Source organism: Marmota flaviventris, chromosome 10 (genome assembly GCF_047511675.1).
Source record: "Marmota flaviventris isolate mMarFla1 chromosome 10, mMarFla1.hap1, whole genome shotgun sequence".
Classification (NCBI taxonomy): Eukaryota; Metazoa; Chordata; class Mammalia; order Rodentia; family Sciuridae; genus Marmota; species Marmota flaviventris.
In genome coordinates this window covers 12,517,479-12,537,341 of record NC_092507.1, presented here as the reverse complement: position 1 = coordinate 12,537,341, position 19,863 = coordinate 12,517,479, and the positions used below count along the sequence as shown (strand labels likewise).

Here is a 19,863-nt window from a genome sequence, read left to right as displayed (position 1 = left end):
GTGCACAAAAGATGCTTAACCTGAACTCAAAGCTCAAGTGGCCTGTTGAATATGAGACATGGTAAATTGGTAAATGGTTGACATGTAAGTTGAATGTTAATTTTTGAAAGCCAAAGGAAACCGACAAACTATTCTCAGCACAAAAGCTTCAAGCCTCAGGGGCACCAACAATGCACATGACACTCATGTACACAACAGTTATGGAAATTGAAATAATGTCACCCACTGCCACCACGCGGCCCCGGGGAAACCAGACATCCTGATCTCCATTGAGAGGCGGCTGGCTTCAGCCTGAGTGTTTCCAGACCCTGCCCACCAGTAACAATAGCAAAGCTACCACTTTCTAGCACCTTCTATGTGCCAGGGGCTTTATGCCCCTTCCCCTGTTTCATCCTTACACACTCACACACCGAAGGACACTTTCACCACCACATGTCACAGGTGGGGAAATCAAGGCACAGAAAGATACAAGCCGGGCTGGGTGCAAATTCGGGAATGGAACCATCTACCTGCCCCTTCTTTCTTCTTCCAGCGCCAAGAGGCCGGGTGGGCTCCTTGGGTCGGTGGCGCCCCCTGCTGGAATCCAGGCACATGGCGCACCCTGGAGGCTTCTGCTCAGGGAAGAGAAAGGAAGCGCTCCCCACCCAGATCTCCAGAACCCCCCCCCCCAGAAAGCTCTTTACCCTCCCCTCTGCCTCTCTCTAAGGCCAGTCCCACTGTCCCACATGGCTCTCATCACTTGTCACCTAGAGCACCACCTCCCGCCTGCTCTCAGAATCCAGCTGGAACGCGCTCAGAACCGGCACCCAAGTCCTCCGCGGCTCAGCTCCAGACTGCCCCCCCATTTCCCCCACGCCCCCGGAGCTTCCACACCCTGTCCTTAGCGGCGCTATCCTCCCCCACTCCCACCTCCGCCCCCGCCTGCGGAACTCAGACCCATCCTGCTGCGGCGTGTCAAAGGCCCCTCTTCTCCGTGGCTACCAGTCACCCTTCCTTCTCTGTGCACCCCCATCCCGACCCCACGTGCCCTGGGTTGCCGAGGGCTTCTGTACCTGGAGGCGCAGACCCAGAGTGCAGCCCTGAGCCCCCGACCCCCCGAGAACAGATGCCCCAGCTCCCTCGTCACTTGGCTGGGGTAATTCTGAGGGTCATGTCCCACAGTCTCCCAGAGACCCCCCCCCAAGGGGACCACGCTCCAGTTGCCCATAACAGCAGATTGACTAAATCACCCCATTTAATGGCCCTGGCTCTGGGTTCCTCCTCCCTGAGCTGCGCCCAGGTTGCTCTGCCGATGAACAGCTGTGCTGAATTCCCGTCTCAGGGGGAAGATCTGCTTCCCGGGGAACCAGGCTAAACCACAGCACTTGCCTTCTCCACAGCATTTAGCCAATGCCTGGGCTGGAACCCTGGCCACCAGAGGCCTTGGGTAATGACCTTCAAAGCCACAGGCAAGTGCATCGAGCACTCTCTATGTGCCTGGCCCTTTATTTAAACTTCACAGCAACCTAGAAGATTGGGTCCCATTTTGCAAGTGAAAAAACTGAGACTCAAGTAAGATGGACTGCGAGCCACCAAGTGGCAGGGCTGGGACGTCAGCACAGCGGAAGGATTCCAGAGACGGAGATTCTAACCACCTCCTGTGTCCAGCAGAAGTGATCACGGCACCTGCCTGAGAGGTGGTGTTCTTCCATGCACACCCATGCACGCCTGTGTCCTGTGACCCTCCTCCTGGCCAGCCCAGTGCCTGACCAGTGCTTAGTACTGGTTTATTAGCTGCTTATTAAAATAAACCGACAAGCTCACGGGACAAAGGCCCCAAGGTACCAGGACAGACCTAACAGATGAAGCACGAGGGACCAGCCTCTGTTACCAAAGGGCTGTGTGACCTTGGGTGGGTCACTGCTCCTCTCTGGGCACATTCTCAGAGCCTCACTTGCCCCTCAGGAACCTGCCACCAGCTTCACACAAATAGTCTCCCTGAATCCCGACCCCAACCACTCAGGGGAAAGAGAGTGCCCCAAGCTAAAGGAAGTTGCCCCTGAGCGAGGCTGGACGGTGACAGGCAGCATCTTGATTTTTCCAGAGTCAGCTGGGCCAGGACCACGTCGGGTGAAAAAACCTTGGACCTCCTCCTGCTTCTAAGATGGGGGCCTGGCGCCACCTAGTGGCCACCACCTCTGCGCGGTTTCCTTTCCTGTGTATCCTCTGGTCACCACCAATGGCGCCAGAACTTGAGAATTCCACTCCTCCCGGGCATGCCTGTCGCCCAGGCTCAGCCAGGAGAGCCCAACAGCAGCAAAGTGGCCACAGCCCTGCCTAAAGCCTAACGGGCCTGACCAGCGCTTCCAGAAGAAATATGATGCAAGCCAGGAGCGCCCACCTCACATGGGGTCTTAAATTTCCTAGCAGCTGCACCTTTTAAAAATTCAAAAATATAAGTGAAATTAACTTGAAAACGTATTTTTTATTTGACCCAATATATCCAAGGTGAGACCATTTCAACATGTAGTCGATACTTTTGTTGAATTACATTCTTGGGCTGGGGTGTGGCTCGGGGGTGGAGCGCTGGCCCAGCATCAGACACCAGGCACTGGACTCACCCCCAGCATCGCACCAAATAAATAAAAAGTAAATAAAGTGACCTTTTCTCCTACTCACACTTTACACCTGTGGTACTTCTCAGTTCAGACTAGCACACTCAAGCGCTCCCTGCACCCGTGGCCATGGCTTGGACACCGCAGGTCCACGCAGCCCAGGCAGCTTGCCGGCCCTGAGGGCTCTAGCAGAGTCCACTGCTTATGCAGGGCCCACCACTCCAGCTTTGCTTTACTGACCAGGAGTAGAAATCTGGGCTGCAGGTCATTTTACCATGTAAATTACAAAACAAGGAGATATATATATATATATATATATATATATATATATATATACACACACACACACACACACACACACACACACTTAGCTCTGGGTGGTGGCAAGGATTCCAGGGGATAATGGAGTACGGGCTGCCTGACAATGGTTCAGCCAGTGAGGTGGTTCCCTACAATCATGGTGGAACTGAAACCTTCCCATTGCCTGGTGACACTGTAGCCGTGCTGACAACCCAGTGCATGACTGCCTATGCATGCAGCATGCTCAGCCCTGGGCACTAGCAGGCTGTAAACTCTTCCTAAATAGTAACCCAAGCCTTAGGCTACGGTTCAGCCCACCGATCGTTAATTTTGTGTGTGAATTTGGCTAAGCTATGGTGCCCAGTCACCTAGCTAAACACTCATCTAGATGTCACTACTATTTTTAGATGTGATTAACATTAATTAATAGACTTTATTAATTAATTTTTTAGATGTGATTAACATTAATTAATAGACTTTGAGTAAAGCAGATTGCCCTCCAAAAGTGTGGGTGGGCCTCATCTAATCTGTTAAAGGTCTAAAGAGCAAGGACTGAGGTCTCCCTAAGAAGCAATTCGGCCTCAAGAACCCAACCCAGAAGCTGCCTGGGTTTCCAGCCTTTGGATCTCAGACCCAAGACTACCACGTCCTCTCTACCTGGTTTCCAGCCAGCCTCCCCAGCTGCTGTACAAACTGCAGACTTGCCAATCCCACGACCTTCTGAGCCAATTAATGGAAATAAAACCCTCTCTCTTGCACTCCAGAGAGATAAATAGACAGACAGACAGACAGGACCCCCCCACCCCAGGTAGAGGATGACCCTTGAGGAGGACAGAACTGGCACACTGTGGTGTGAGAACAAGGTGACACCCAGCCCCCTCCTCCCTCTAGGTGAGGTACCCTGCAGGGTAGAAGGTGGCGCCCAAGAGGAATTAATGCCCCCCTGCAGTGTCTCCCCTCCTCCGTCTCCTTCACCGACCAGAGACCCTCCCCAAGGGGTGGGACCAGAGGGTGGGCTGTGCCAGAGGAAAGGGGAGCCAGTAACTGCCCAGCATGGGGTGCCTGCCGCTAAGGAGGCTAGACCTACGGGTCCCTGTGGTGCAATCAGCAACCAGAGTGACTTTCCTAAAGCCACATTATGCCATTGCCAAATTCCAGAGTCCTCCTGTGGCCTCCCGTGACCTTAAGATAAAGCCTAAAAGCCTTTTGCACAACTTACAAGGCTCTGTGTACCCCAGCCTCAGGGAGGCTACCGCTCACGTTGCAGAGTTTTCGGAGCAATTTATAAAATAACACGGACAGTCAGAAGCCCCTTTTACAAAAGCTTGAAATAACTGTCTATGTGCACAGAAAATAACCACCAGCCATTGAGACCTGGCTCTGTGCCAGACCCTGATGTGCGGAGTGGGAACAGTGCATCATATTATTTTCTATAATCATGGAGGCTGGGTACTGCCAGCATCTTCCTTGCAGAGGAAGAAACAGAGGTCCAGAGAGACCTCCAGCTAGTGAGGGGCAGAGTCAGACCTGACCCCAGGTCTTCTAAGTCCAAAGGCTTCGGTCCTCTCTGCCAGGCGCCTCCGTACAAATTGGGGATAATGATAGTGTCCCCCTCATGATTAAATGGCTGAGATGGGAAACTGTCAGAATAGCTCCTGGCACAGCCTCAGGGCTCAGCAAGTGTGGTCACTAGCAGAATCTCACCATCCCCAGGCAAGCAAGATCACACTCACACACGTTCACAGTGATGTCCTCTGGGACCAAGTCCTGGGTGATCATAATTTTTAAAAATTTTTCCGCAATGGCAAGGTATCACGTATTTCTTCCTTTTTAAATTCTTGTACATACAACAACTTGGTGAGCTGTCGGGCTCCTCAAGCAGGCCCATGCATGTTTGAGTCACCTCTGGCCAGGCTCCCCCAGGCCTGGCACAGACAGACCCCCAGTAAAGGATCAGAGCAGGAAACGGTGCAGAACAGCCCCTCCCCGCCCAGGCGCTCCGGCCTCGTGCTCAGCCAGGGCATGAGTTGGGAGAGGTAGGGGTCCGCCAGGGCCAGGCACTGGCCTCGGATAAGTCCCCTTTGCTGGCACTCACAAAAGGCACCTTGAGATGCCTGGAGGCTTTTCCGGACCCCCGGGGAGAGTGGGAGCGGCCCTGAGGCCTGGGACCTCCGGCCCTGGATCCACGACAGCTGTGACCACTTCAGCTATTTTAAACCCTTGGGCACCAGGAAACTCCTGACCCATCAACCAGGCGCTGGCCCAACGGGGTAAGCCAGAGCCAGGGCAGGAACCCTGCCTGTGGGTGGCCAGAGGGGGCTGGATTGTTTAAGGGGGAGGGGGCTCATTTCTGAGCACTCACCTCCTGCTGGACTCTTGTGTTTTCTGTATATTAGCATCTCATTTAGCACCATCCTGCCTCAGGCCCAGAGTTCTACACAGATGGGAAAATGGGGCTCTGAACAGAAGGGTGAATAGCCGGAGGCTACACAGAGCCAGACTGGGAGGAGAACCTCTGCCTTCTCCCGCCTTGCTGTCTGCGGTCCCCTGGCCTCAAGTTCCCATCCTGCTCTGCCCACTCTCAGGAGCCGAGTGACCCAGCGTGATTCTTGGCTCTTTCTGCATCTGTTTCTTCTTGCAAAGTGCAGGGTCACTGCCGGGTGTGATGCTCTGTTCTAAAACATGAAAGGTGCCGCTGGGAACAGCTCGGCCCCCAGAAATGACGCAATGAGCACCCACTGTTGTTTCTGCTCCGCGGCTCACCATGGCCTCTTGCGTCATGTTATCACCCCTGATCCTGCTGTGACCTGTCTGGGCCTCACTCAGTGGGGAGAACGCTATGTCCTCCTCCAAGTCTGGGCCTCAGTTTCCCTGAGAGTTCAATGACGGCAATGTTCAGTATCTGCCACACACAGGAAGGGCTCAACAGGATCTCCCTGCAGAGGGGTGCCCAGACCCAAGACCTGGAAGTCCGCTTTTTTCCCACTTGGGCAGGTGCCACCCACAACCTGCCTCCTGGTTGGAGGATGCACTCAGGGGCCACCAGGGGCCAATCAGAAGTTCCTGGCGTCTCCCTAGCGTCTGCTGTTATCCCTTTGGGAGTGAAGGACCCCTGGCCGGGACTTAAGCCCTCCCTTCCCCCACCCACATTCCTCCCGAAGCCCAGCTGCCCAGGAGATGGATTCTTCACCACTGCCTAATTTGAGCCTCCTTTGGGGGGACAGTTGGGATCACAGGGCTGAGTATACCTCACTGGGGGTGCTTCTGAGCACTTGCCCCTTGTCCAGGCACACCCCTTCCTGGGACTCCCATGCCCCCACCTCCCTCCCAAATACAGTCCCCTCCAGCCCACCTCCTCCCTCTCACGGCCTCTGCCCTCCAGTTCCTGCCCTTGCCCCAGGAAGACCACTCGCTCACACACTGCAGCCCCTGGCTTTGGTCAGGGGAAAGTGCCAGGGATGGGACAGGGCTGTTTCAGTCCCCCACTAGACAGTCACCCTGCACTTCAGCCTCCAAGGACACAGACTGACCTCTACAATGCCATCCCTTCGTTCTGTGGCCCAGGACAGAGCCCCGGCCGTAATCCTTGCCCCCTCCCTGTCTCTCCACTGGCACATTCTCTCAGTCACCAGGTGCCACCCAAATCTCAGTCCATAAACACCTGTCAGATCAATCCCCTCTTCTGCAGCCCTCTCACGCTCCCCCAGCCAGGGTCTTCATTCCCCCTCCGCAGCTCAGCCTCCTCGCCAGGGGTGCCAGGGACAGTCAGGGCAGCTAAATGACCGAATGATCCATTGCAGTCCTCGCTGTTCCAAGCTCTCGCCCACTGATGCCCTGGCTTGGCATCCGGTGCCTGCCAGCTGCCGGTCCTCCACTCCCACCCAGCTCCCTATAGCAACGTGGATCTGGTGGGGGCGGGGGCGGGGCGGTCGGGTCGCACGGCTCCCTCCCCTCCCCCAGAGTTTGCAAAAGACTCCTTTAAGAGGGCGCAGTCATCCGGCCCGGGTCCCAGCCTCTGTGCTCGCGCCAGCTCCTGCCCTGTCCCTTGACAGCTCCACGTTTGCCTTTTCTGCCCCGCGAGGTTGGGGGACGGGGTCCTGGAGGGAAGAGAAGGCTTGAAGAATGAAAAAAATGCCCAACCCAAACTTAGAAAGAAAGAAATTGGCAACCTGGACCACGGCGAGGGCGGGGCGAGCTGCGGAGGGCGGGGCCACGCTTGACGAACGGGCCGTCGGTCCACTGCCCGAGGAGCCCGGCAGGCCGCCCCGCCCACGCCCCGCCCCCCGGCGGCAGAATAAGGCGGCCCGCGGGACCACGGCGGCCGGCGGCGGCTGCAGCCGGGTCACCTGCGACAGGTGCTCGGGGAGGCCCGGGAGTACGCGCGCGCCGGGACCAGGCGGGACACTGCGGGCGGGGAAGATGCTGCGCGAGCGGACCGTGCGGCTGCAGTACGGGAGCCGCGTGGAGGCGGTGTGCGTGCTGGGCACGCAGCTCTGGACCGATGTCTACAGGTGAGCGCCCGCGCCGGCCCGAGACCCCCCCTCCGAGACCCTCTCCGATCACCGCGGAGACACCCCCCGGACTCTGGGACGTGGACAGCCTGACCCCCGCCCGAGTTGTCCCGCAGTATGAAGCCCCCAGACATCCTAAGAACCTCACCCCTGCCCACGGCCAAACTTTGTCCACGGAGCTGCAATCCTAAGCCGAGGCCCTCCCAGACACCCTGCTCCAGCCTCAGCTCCTCTCCGTCGTCCCGCTGTCCCCACGGTCTGGCCCTCATCCTCCCCTCTCCCCAGGACCTCAGCAGTCCCCAGCTTCTCCACCACCCACTCCCCTTTCACTTCCGCTCAGCCCCTCCTGATTCACAGCCTCCTTCCCACTTTCCACTCCCAACTCAGCAGAACCTCCTGATGTCCGCTGCGGTGGGGCAGGACCAGAGGGGAGTGGGGCAGGACCAGAGGGGAGCTTCCTTGGGGAGGAATATGGCTCTGGGGGTTGTTTAGGCTCTGATTTCACCCTCTAGGGGCTGCCGGTGGTTGCCTGTCCCCCAAGTACTGGCCTTGATGTTCATGTCACCAAATGCCCTGCCCGATTTCACCTTGAGTTCAGGGAGGGACCACATGCCACCTGCCCAATACCTGGGATGCAGGGTGCAGAGGTGGGGTCTGCAGAAAGCACCCCAGATTCGGGATCCTGTTCCCTCCCCATCTCTCTGTCCACAAGCTTGGTGAAGGATTTCTGAGACAGCAGGATTGTATGGTAGCACCCTACCATTACCCACAGTTCCACGAAAATGGCCAAGGCTGGTGTTTCACATTCCCCGGTGTGCAGGATGGGGCCTGGGGACTGTGGGGCAAGCCCCTGCAGGATCATGCTGGGTTTCGTCTGCAGCTCTCTGTTCCAAGAATCTGAAATGTTTCCCATGGCAGGCGGGATTCCGTGTTGTTCTGGGAAGAACCCACATGCAGGACCCGGAGGTGGGACCCTGTGCTGATGACCCAGTGGGTCCCCTAGTCTCTGTGTCATTGCTTCCAAATCATTCTGATATCTGAAGCACCCTGCTTCTCCCAGGCAAAACCCACCTCTGCAGGGGCAGTGGCTCACGTCTATAGTCCCAGCAGCTAGGGAGGCTGAGGCAGGAGGATTGCGAGTTCAAATCCAGCCTCAGCAACGTAGCCAGGCCCTAGGCAACTTGGCAAGACCCTGTCTCAAAATAAAAAATAAGAAGGGCTGGGGGTGTGGCTCCGTGGTAAATCACCCCTGGTTCAATCCTTGGTACCAAAAATAATAATAATAATAACCCACCTGTGTGTCTCCCATACACCTTCCCAGCCCATTCTGTCCCTCAGCTCCTCTGGCCCCGGGAGCCCTGCCCACCTGCTCAGCCAGTCTCCTGCCATCTCCACGGCAGGCACTGGCCATGCCGATGCCATCAAGCCCCGGGGCTCAGCCTCGGCTTCTGCCTTGCCTGGGCCCGGGCCTCTGTTGTCCCTTGTGTAGGTCTCAGAGGTGGCCTGGGGTCCCTGAGGGTCATAGCACAGAGTGGAGTGTGGTCCGGACACCAGTGACCGGGGCCTTTCTCCACCCCCAGCTCAGCACTGGGCACGGCCAGGGAATGGGCTGGGAGCCAGGGTGCTCAGGTCTCTAAGCCTCAGCTGTCACCATACCCGCCTGTTTGTTTGCTGGGGCTCTTGGGTGCTGCCTGAAAGGCTGGCTTGGTGCCTCCAGTGGGGGCTGGGGAGCAGAGCAGGGCCCCCTGCCCTCGTTTGTCCTGGCAGAGCGAGGCCCAGCCTGGGCGAGGCCAGGAGTGGAGCAGGTGCCAACTCACTCTCCCTCTGGCAGGGGACAGGGGTATGACAATAGTCTTTGTCCTTCCTCAAGACACCAGCCACAGCCACAAAGATCTACACCCCCCCAGCTGCCCTCGGGGTTCCCCCGCCACCAGGAGAGGCCGAGCAATCTAGACCAGCACCGCACCGTCCACAAGAAATGGGGCGCAGGCCACAGGGGCCATGCCGATACCATCAAGCCCCGGGGCTCCTCTCCACTCCTCCTGCCCTGGCCTCAGCCCCGGCTTCTGCCTTGCCTGGGCCTGGGCCTCTGTTGTCCCTTGTGTAGGTCTCAGAGGTGGCCTGGGGTCTCTGAGGGTCATAACAAGCAGGCGCAATTAGTTTTTACTTAATCCAGTATAACCAAATACCATCATTTTGACGCGTCTGTCCTCCATATAAAGGTCGCTAATGAGATACTTTACGTCCTTTCGTGCTGTTTTTGAAGTACAGTGGGGGTGTTAGCTGATGGCACTTCTCAGTGTGGACCCGTCGCGTTGTGAGCGCTCAGCAGCCACGTGTCCGGGTGGCCACTGCCCTGGACAGCACTCCTCGGGAGCAGCATATCTCCATCTCAGCCCTGTAGGGCTGAATAAGCCTCTGTCCAGGGGGCTGCCCTGCACATGGTAGGACATTTAGTGACATCCCTGGCCTGTACTCACCAGAGGCCAATAGCAGTCTCCTAATCGTGACACCCAAAGTGTCCCCAATCAAGGCCAGCCATCCCCTGGCAGGGGACAGAATCACTGCCAGCCGGAGTCCCAGTCTAGCTGGAGGGAGCCTCTGTGGCTCCTAAGGCTGGACTGTCACCCTGCTGTAGTGTCTGATGCCTGCGGTGACAGGAGACCCTGTGCTAAGGAACCAACTGGCCATCTCTCTCAACCCCCCGGGGTCTCGCAGGTTGTCCTTTGATCGTCCCATTTTGTAGATGAGGACAGTGAAGCTCAGAGAGACGAAGTCATTTGCCCGGTGACACATAGGACTCAGGTCCATGTCTGTCTGACTCAGACGCATGCTCTTGTCCTCCCCTCCATCCTGTGTGACGCTGACGTAACCAGCAGGCGGAACCAGATGACCCCGTCAACTGTGTGGCCTCCACCTTCCTCCTGGCCCTGAGCCCCCCCACCCCACCCCAGAGACTTTGCCCACTGCGTTGGGCCTCCGCTTCCCACCAAGTCCTCCCCAGCCAAACCCGGGTGCTGGCCCAAGCCCCCAGGGCCTCCAGGTAGACCCCAAGCTGCAAACCTGGTGGACCCCAGGCCAGTTAGGTAGGAGTGGCTTCCCGACCGGGCCTCGGCAGCCCCTTTCCATGGCCTCTGGACTCCCTTTCCGGCCTCAGAGAAGCAGCCTCTTCCCTCCCCTTCCTCAACAGCCCTGGCGTCCTGGCAGGAGCTGCCCGCCTGTCAGCATTAGCCCCCACCCCTCCTCGGGGACGCCTGTCCACTGGGGCGTGACCTTGAACTGCCTTCCCTTTCTAAGCTTCCGTTCACCCACCTGAGTGTCAATCAGAGGACCCAAGGAGGGGCCTTTTGGCCCAGCAGAGGCTGTAAACCTGGTCATGGGGTGGACCAGCGGCCACTTTGCTGCATAGGCCACCATGGGAAGGCGTGCTCTGGGCCACCTCTCCTCTCCCTTCAGGAGTATTTGCCCTGACCCAGCCACTTTATTATTTTTATTTTATATTTTTTAGTACTAGGAATTGAACCCAGGGGTGCTCTACCACTGAGCTACATCCCCAACCCTTTTCATTTTTTATTTTGAGACAGGTCTCATTCATTTGCTGAGGCTGGCCTCAAACTTACAATCCTCCTGCCTCAGCCTCCCGTGTCTGGGATTATAGGCATGTGCCACCACACCTGGCCACAGCCACATTCTGACTGCTAATCTCCAGCAAGCTACCAGTAGAGGCACACACAAAAAAAAGGAGGTAGGACTTTTTTGTGGAGAACGTACCTTGTAGTCGTTATTCGCTGTTTCCCTGTGCTATTGCTAGTGGGCTCATCTTAGATCTAGCACAAGTGCCCTTGCCCAGTCTCCGCCACGGTCCCTGGGGCTGGCAGCCACCACTTCAGTGGGGCTGGCTGGGGTCCATCTGATGGGGCTTCGAAGTTGGAGAGGGGCACAAAGTGTGGTGTCCCCACCCACCTCTGTGGGCACTGGAGATGTGGACACCCGGGAGTCAGGCAGCCTTGGGGGACAGTAGCAGGGCGGTCACACTCTGCGTGTCCTCCCGTTGACCCACTGACCAGGCCTTGGCTTCTCCTGTCCCTTCCTTGGGTTTTTGATCTGAAGAGATCAGGACTGCTGATAAAGCAGGTGTCCCCTCCCCCCTCTGCTGGGGAGAGGCCAGCGGGAGCTTCAGGACAAAGATAAGCATTAACAATTGTCCCCTGCCCCTGCAGCAGCCAGCCTCAGGAGGAGCCTGTGGGGGGCAGGGGGAGGGTCCCCTCCCCTTCCTCATTTCCCCAAGGCAGGGCCGCCGGCCGCTCCCCCTCGGTAGGGCAGAGCGCCCATCTCTGTCTGGCAGAAGACAGGCAGAGGTGCCAGGGCAGGATCCTGGGCAGGGCCGGGCAAACGGGGGACAGACGGACACGCATCCTGCCCTGGGGAAGAGCCCGCAGCACTGAAATTCCTCCGGACTCTCTCCTCTGCATCTGTCTCTTGGTTCCTGTGAGTGCTGGGGCCTTATTTTTAAAGTGTCATTAGGCTGAGTTGGTGGCCCGCACCTGTAACCGCAGAGACTCAGGAGGCTGAGGCAGGAGGATGGCAGCCTGGGCAACTTAGCAAGACCCTGTCTCAAAGTAACAACAAAAGGACTGGGGACATGGCTCCGTGGCAGGGTCTTGCCTAGCCCACGTCAGGCCCGGGGCTCATCCCCATCCCCCCCCAAAAAAAATGATCATTAGATCTAAGGGTAGGATCGGAAATTCGGTAGCAGCAACAAAGGCATGGGGTGCCATGGGCTCCCCTGCCCAGTATGCCAAGCCCTGCCTCACCAATGCCACCTCCACCTAATCCAGGCACCTCTTCCATTCTGGCCCCACTGGCTTTGTGAGTGCTGTTAGGCCTGAGTTCTCCAAGCTCATTCCCACCTCAGGGCCTTTGCACGTGCTGTTCCTGCTTCCTGGAACACTATCCCCTGAACTTCTCCAAGCCTGACATTCGTCCGTCCAGGCTTAGCCAAGCAGCTCCTCCACGCAGCCTTCATGGACTACCCCATGTCATCATGCCCCGAGTCCTAGCTATTCTTTACCTCATAGTCCTCTTTTGCTTCTTTGTAAATCTTACTTTTTACTTACTATTACTAACTCGTATTTATTGAACAATGACTATGCACTTAGGAGCCCTCTTAACACCTTGTACAGTTATCTCTGTGCATTTTAATTTACGTGCCTTTAGGGTCAGTGCCGCTCAGCAGCATCTTGCCCGGCATGTGCGAGGCCCCAGGGTTCTCTTGGTAGTAATGAAAAAAACCACGTGTTTAAATCTCCCAGCTTCATGAGATAGGAACAGTTACGGCCTCCTGCTTTTGCATCTGGGGAAAGTCAGCCGTGCCTGTCCAGGATGGCCAGCTGGCCCGTGGTGGCGGCAGGGCCCAGGTCTCCCCCGGACGCCTTCCCTTGCTCATCTTCTCCGGAGCCAGTGAAGTGCTCTGGGTTGAGGAGATGAATGGCCGGATGCAGCCATCAGTGCCCGTGGACCAGCCTGTCGTGGGGCTGAGCTCCCCACCCACCATCTCCAGGGACGTACACGACGGTGTGGGACTGGGGAAGGTCAAGGGCATGTGGCCGAGCTTGGCCGGAGCAGCGCTTGCTCCTGAGAGAATGACGGAGGGAGGAACCAGGCCAGGTCAGGTGGCCCCATAAATTAGAACAACACCCAGAGCCATCAACCCTACCCGGGAGGCCCTGCCAGGAGGTGCTCCGGGTCCAGTTTCAGGCCAGCGCCCGGGTGGGAGAGCCTGCCGTCCCGTCTGCAAGCCGACCGCCTCCCGCAGAGCTGGGGGCCCTGAGCGCTCTCCCTGCTGACCACAAGGCCCTGAGTTGGGGTGAGGTCAGGGTGCAGGGCCTCCCCCCCCCGCCAGCCAGCCACACCTAAATTAAGTTTGAGGGGAGAACAGTTTTGGGAAACCACCCTCTTCCACCCAGCCATGCCAGATCCTGTGCCCAGGGGCTTTGAGGGGCCTGACCTTCCTTCTCAGTCATTCACCTAAGGTCCTGGGACAGGGAGACGCCTGGGCGTCCCAGCTCTGTGTCTCTGATGCCCACCTACCTAGTAAGCAGGGGGTCTAGCGGTCCTAAGACCTCTCATGGTCCTGAGCCAGGTACGACCCCGCCCCCGCTGCCCCCCACCTGGGGCCTCTCACCTGGGGGTTCTCTGCAGGAGGGAGCAGCCAGACCTGGATCCCGGGGGACTGCAGTTCACCTCACACGCTGCCATTACTGTCCCTGGGATTTATTGGGAGCAAGTGCTTGTCCCCATGGGCCTCCATGTGCTCATATGTAAAACGGGGTGGCCTTGGTACAGGTCTCATGGGGTTACCCAAAGGATGGACCTTACCAGGGATTGGTCCAGTGCCTGGGACATAATAGATACTCAGTACGTAGCTATCATGCCTTAGTTTTGGGCTTATTGATATTAAAACAAATCATGATAAGATGTGGCTCCTGCTCTCAAAGGCTTCCTAACCCCCGTGGGGAGGACGCTGAACACTTGTTGCTGTTGTTTGAAGCACAGGAAAGGAGAGGTGAATCCTGGCTGGTGGCATCAGGGAAGGCCTCCTGGTCCCGGTGACAGCTCAGCTGGGTATGGAAAGATGGACGGGTCCTGAGTGAGCCCGAGGACCTGCTCCATGCGAGCAAGCGTACCTGGTGGGAAACTGAGCCGGAACATAAGACTAGAAGGTTGATGAACTTGAACCAGGGCTGAAGGCGTGGCTCAGGTGTTGAACTTTGGTCTGTAGGTAGCAGGGAGCCTGGAAGGCTTCTGAGGAACAGAGGAACCGTGGAGGAGATTGCGTCATCACCAAGGAGAGGCCCCGGGCAGCTAGAGGCACCAGTGCCTAGTGAGGAGGGAGGCTGGGGCTGCCAGGGGGAGGGGGGGAGGCTGCCTGGAGACAGACGTCATGGTTGGCCTCGCTGATGCCTGCCAGGGCAGCTGCCCACCCTCAGGCTCCAGCATCACCATGCAGAGCACCAGGTGTGAGGCCAGAATGGAGACCTGGCCTCCCTCCCTTCTCTGTCCTCGAGGGTGCTCGCCACGGTCACATGCCAGGCTGGCACCCAGGACTCCCCCTTCTAACTCCTCCAAAGACCCGAGGGCAGGATGTCACACCCAGGCTGCCAGGAGCTGGGGTCACTCTGGGGATGAGCCCCGGCTGGTGTGAACGAGGCCCAGGCCAGATGGACAAGCGGCGGGTGCCCGGTGCCAGCTAGGAGCAGGCATGTCGTGCCGTCAAGTCTGGGACTGAGTGAGCCTCCCCAGCACTGCAAGGCCAAGCCGGTGACCTGCCCCACAGACTGAATGAAGACCAGAGAGGCTGGGTAGCTCCCCAGAGGCCACACAGCACTTGAGGGGCTAGGCAGATGTCCTTTTGCTTGACACCAGCCTCTTGGCCATGTCTTTCCATTTCCAGGGTCACCATCTGGTCCCATGCCAACCTCATCCCTCGCCCGGGTGGCCATGGCAATCACCTGCCCACTGTTCCTCCACTTCCTCCATTGCTCTTCTGAGGCCCACCCTGTCCTGTTCCTGGTGAGCACCTATGGTGCCCAAATGATCAGGACCTTCCAGTGACTCCCCTGGCCTTTGGCCACTGGGCCTCAACTTGACTCTCCAGACCCATTTCTGTGTCACCTGCCCCCCCCCCCCGATTCCCCAACCCTCCCTCACTGTCTAGGATTCTCCCTCCACGCGCCCCCCCACCTTGCTCACAAATCCATTCCTGCTCACCTTCTTGCCGTTTCTCGAACACTCCAGGCCAGCATCGGCCTCGGGCCATCGCCCAAGCTGTCCGCCTTGCTTGGAAACCACTAGCAAGCTTATTGGAAATGTAGTTCTCGGGCCCCTTGCCAGAGCTGATGAATCAGAAACGCGGGCGGTGGGCCCAGCCTCCGTCTTTAAACAGATCCCACAGGTGAAGTTCACGGGCAAATTCTTTAGAATAGGAAGTTCAGACCCTAGCTCAAATGCCACTTCTTCAGGGAACCCCTCCTTGAGCCCCAGACCTCATGACACCCCTGTTGATTGTGTGATCTACCGAGAGTCTTTCTCATCCACTGGAATGGGAAGGCCACGAGCCCAGAGGACACACTGTCTTTGTCAACACGTCTACCCCGGCACCTAGAGCTGTGCCTGGCACATAGTAAGTGTTTAATAAATTCGTGTTAAGTAAACGAGTGGCCATGGGCGCAAGCCCCCTACCCCAGCCCCTCCTGTGGCAGACACAGATGCACCGTGTGCCTGGTCCAGGCCAGGTGCCGAGACAAAATAGTCTCCTCCTTTCAAGGAGCCAGATGCCCAGGGGAAAATACACAGGGGCACGATGGATTGAGCTGGGTCTTCAAGGAGAGAGGGACATTTGCCAGGCAGAAGCCAGGGCAGGGCATTTGGGGTAGAAGGAACGGCACCGTGAGATGGGACGATGACGGGAATGGGGGGGTGGGATTGCAGAAAACGAGTCTGGAGAGTCAAGTTGAGGCATGGGGGCTGGATGCCACCCACTGAGCACCAGGCTGCGGAGCGAGGTGGGCACGGCACAGTCCTGAGCTCTGTTTAAACAGCGCCTGGCCTGCCAAGAAGGTCGGGTTCTTTCATTCATTTTCTCCCAAAGCACATGCTGAGCACGGCCATCCCAGGTGCTGGGACAATGCAGGCCGGCTCCAGGGACCGGCACCCGTCCTCCCGCCCACTCTCAGGTCTCTGCAATAAGCAAAAGGGACGTCCCAGCCACTCCCTGCCTCACTCTTTTCTCTGCCCCCATCCTGAGCCCCTCCCTGCAGCCTGGGGGGGGGGACCCTGGAGCTGCCCACAGCCCCTGGCTCCCGGGTGTCTCGAGTTTCTGCAGGGGGTTCTAAGAGGATCTTCCTGGAGAGGGAAGCAGCCAACAGGATCCACAGGGGGACAAAGGTGCCTTTGTCACTTCTGCCAGGGCTGCTCCAAGAATAGCTGTTTGCTCAGCTCCCAGCATGACTGGTGCTGAGTGGGGGGAGGGTGGGGCTCCGGGCTCTGATGTGGGCCGGGTGTTAACCCTCCGGACCCTCTGGGCCTCCTCCTCTGGACCCTCTGGGGCCTCCTCCGGTTTCTCACTGGCCCAGAAGAATAAAGGCGGCAGGAAGCATCATTCCAGTCACTAAGGCAGGGTCCTAAGAGGCCATCCCCTCTGGGAACTTGTGAAGCTCACTTTCTAAATAGAATTGTGTGTAGATGGGCAAAGCGGGGGCAGGGGTTCAGCAGAGGCCCCCCACACACACTCCCCAGGACCTCCCTCCCCCACTCTTGGCCAGTTCTGCACCTCTGACTCTGGTTCCCTCCTCCCACTTAACACACAGTGACACAGAGAGGGAAAGCCACTTGCCCTGGGCCAACCAGCAAGCTGATGCGCAAAGCTGGGATCTGCTGGAGGGAGGTGTCCCAGACCCGCGACTTTTTGCCAAAACCATACACCATCGGTGGCACTGTTGGCTCCGTATTTTCTTTAAACTGGCTCACACTTTCTTAATAGCTTTATTTAAAATGGAGATGTTGTAGCATCCCATAGATGGCTTTCTCAGGTGCCGTAAAAAGAGACTGTGTCATAAACACATCAGCCTCGGTTCCTCTAAGGCCTTCAGAGGTCCCCGCCTCCCGGGGAGAGGCTCACCTTAGCCTGCTGAGGACCAGCCACTGCGCCCAGCTGGGCTGGGCTCTGAAGGATGAGGCTGGAGGAGCCTGGCCCCTGCCCCCCGCCAGGGGAAGCCTGTGACCAGAGGAGGGCAGGTTCCCTCGGCACCACCTGGCGGGACCTGGAGGGAAAGGTGTCACCAGCCCTGCGAGTGGAGGCATGGAGGGGGAGGGGGGGCGATCGTCCATGTCTTGTGGGCTGGCTGACAGGCCCTCAGAAGGGCAAGGGACACATGAAGACCCCCTCAGCAAGCCCGTGACAAAACTGGGCCCAAACGCAGAGCTTCTGCAAATGCACCCCGTCCAGGGCCCTTGCCTAGACTCTGGGTCCCTCCTGATGAGGGAAGCTGGTGGGCGGCAGCCGGCCACAGCCACCAGGCGTCCAGCTTCCCGTGCGTCCAGTGTCCCCCTGGCAGGCCGGGACTTTAGAAGGAAGCAGAGAGACCAGAAGCAGCTCCTCTGCCCGCGCCGGGGACGGGCTGCCGGAGCCTCGCCCGCTGGCGCCTTCAGTGCCCGGGACCAGGGTCTTTGCCGGGAGCCCCTGCACACGGTGGCCTGCTCCTGCCATTCGGGGTCTGTGTTTTGCGGGTTTGTTGGGCTTCTGCTCTGCTGTGGCCTGAGTCCAAGGCCTCACATGCCAGGCAAGTGCCCCCGCAGCACCACACCCCCAGCCCCAGCCCCTGGCCTGGGTTAGAGGCTCGCGCTCCCGCCACAGCCACCCAGGGCTCTGACCACTGGGCAGCACTGGGCAGCAGCACCCACAGTCCCCGGAAACAGGTGAGAACACCCACTCTCGGGCCAGCCCTTCTGCAGATCTGAGCGTCCACAGTGGTCTGAGGCCTGCAGCTGCGGCTGCCGCTGGACTCCGAGAGGCGCCCGCCTGGGCCTCCCATCCCACCCGGCCCCTGCCAGCTGCCTCACCTCACCCAGTGAGGCCAGCCAGACTCTCTGGAGGCGTGGGAGCGACAAGTCTGCAGTGTTAAGAAGGAAGAGGGTCTTAAGGTCAAATAGCACCCCTGTCGGCCTGAGGCCCAGCCAGAGTCACAGACCCCTGGCACCCAGAGCACAGGTCCCCAAAGACAGATGCAGGCGCCTCCTGCTCCCATCAGTCACAACCCCCTGTGAATCCCACCCGGAACCCTCTGAGCCCTCCTGGGCCTTTAGGAATCCTCAGATCAAGGGCTGGTTTGAGCAAAACCGCACCTTCCGCCGGCTCCCTGTCCCCCGTTACCTCCCTTAAGCCAGGGTCTTATCAGCTCGGGCTGCCATGACCCCGCTGTGGGGGCAGCTCACGAACAAGCTCCCTTCTCACAGTTCCGGAGAGGAGGAGTGTGAAGTCCGCCTGGCTGTGAGATGCAGGGCCTCCTCCCTTGCTCCCTGGCCGGCGTGTGACCTTACCCTCGTGTGGCCTCCTGGGGTGTGGGGTGTGGGGGCATAAACACTCGTCCCCTCAGCCAGACCACACCAGCTGGCCCTGCCTGAAGTCTGGATGGCTTTTCAAGAAATCCAAGAGCATTTCCTCCTCAGTGGAAATGATGGTCAGTCAGCAGGAGGAGAATCCCGGCCAAGGGTCCTTCAGCAGAGCCACCCCGTCCTGCCCATTTAGGACCCTGGTTCTGGGCTCCCTCCCTGTGAGAACCGGTGACAGAGACAGGGAGGCAGGGTCCTAGGCCCAAGTCTGTCTTTGGAGCAAATTCCTCCCTCTGTCCGGGTCTCCTCGTCCACCTGTGGTACCATGTGCTCCCAAGGCACAGCACAGCACTGAGGTCTTCCTCGGAGCCCGGGACCTGCCCACGCCTGTAATCCCATCACCTCAGGAGGCCGGGGCAGGAGGATCATAAATTCAAGGTCAGCTTCAGCAACTTAGGGAGGCCCTAAGCAACTTAGTGAGATCCTGTCTCACTAAAAAGTTAAAGGGCTGGGATGTGGCTCTGTGGCGAGGCATCTCTGGGTTCAATCCCTGCTACCAAAAAGGAAAGAAGGTCTTCAGTCCTGAGGCTGCGGGTCCTGAGTACGGTTTTCAGCACCAAAAAAGAAAAAGAATTCTCCAGGCCCCTCCCTGCTACTCCCGGTGTTAGCAAGTTCCTGTCGTGACTGAGTGATCGCCATAGGCTGGGTCCTCTGAGGTCCCCCAGATGGGAGCCAGGAGAGCCCTTGCAGACCTGCCCTCCGGGAGTCTGCTCCGGCCGGCCCTGGTCACACCTGCCCAGGGCTCCCCCCTGACCCTCGGTCTTCTCTTCCCACAGCGCGGCCCCAGCCGGGGCCCAAACTTTCAGCCTGAAGCACTCGGAGGACGTGCGGGTAGAGGTCGTCCGCGACGGGGAGGCTGAGGAGGTGGCCACCAACGGCAAGCAGCGCTGGGCCCTCTCGCCCAGCACCACGCTGCGGCTCACCATGAGCAAGGCCAGCACCGAGGCCAGCGCCGACAAGGTACGCGAGGGACGGGGGTCGTGTGCCGCGGGCAGGCCGGACACGCCTGTCCCAGAGACGCAGAACGCAGCCACACGTGTCCTTGTCAGCCCCCAGAAGGCCACATCCAAAAGGCAAGAAAAGAAATCCACGTTGAGAGTAGATTTTGCTTGAGCCCACCTATCAAAATGCCATTTTGAAGCCAGGCGCAGTGGCGCACGCCTGTCATCCCAGCAGCTCCGGAGGCTGAGGCAGGAGGATCTCGAGTTCAAAGCCAGCCTCAGCAACTCCGCGAGACCCTGTCTCTAAATAAAAAAAAGGGCTGGGGATTGGCTCAGTGGTTAAGCACC

At 58.4% G+C, this 19,863-nt stretch overlaps 1 protein-coding gene across 1 annotated transcript in view; it reads left to right on the top strand.

Annotated features, from left to right (window-relative positions):
• The first annotated feature begins 7,215 nt into the window (after window positions 1-7,215).
• Padi2 (peptidyl arginine deiminase 2) overlaps window positions 7,216-19,863 on the top strand; it is a 40,266-nt gene continuing 27,618 nt past the window's right edge. The window contains exons 1-2 of the mRNA XM_027951918.2: window positions 7,216-7,405; window positions 19,351-19,534. Of these exons, the coding sequence (XP_027807719.2) occupies window positions 7,314-7,405; window positions 19,351-19,534 (276 nt within the window). The 5' untranslated portion in view covers window positions 7,216-7,313. The remainder of the gene's footprint in view (window positions 7,406-19,350; window positions 19,535-19,863) is intronic.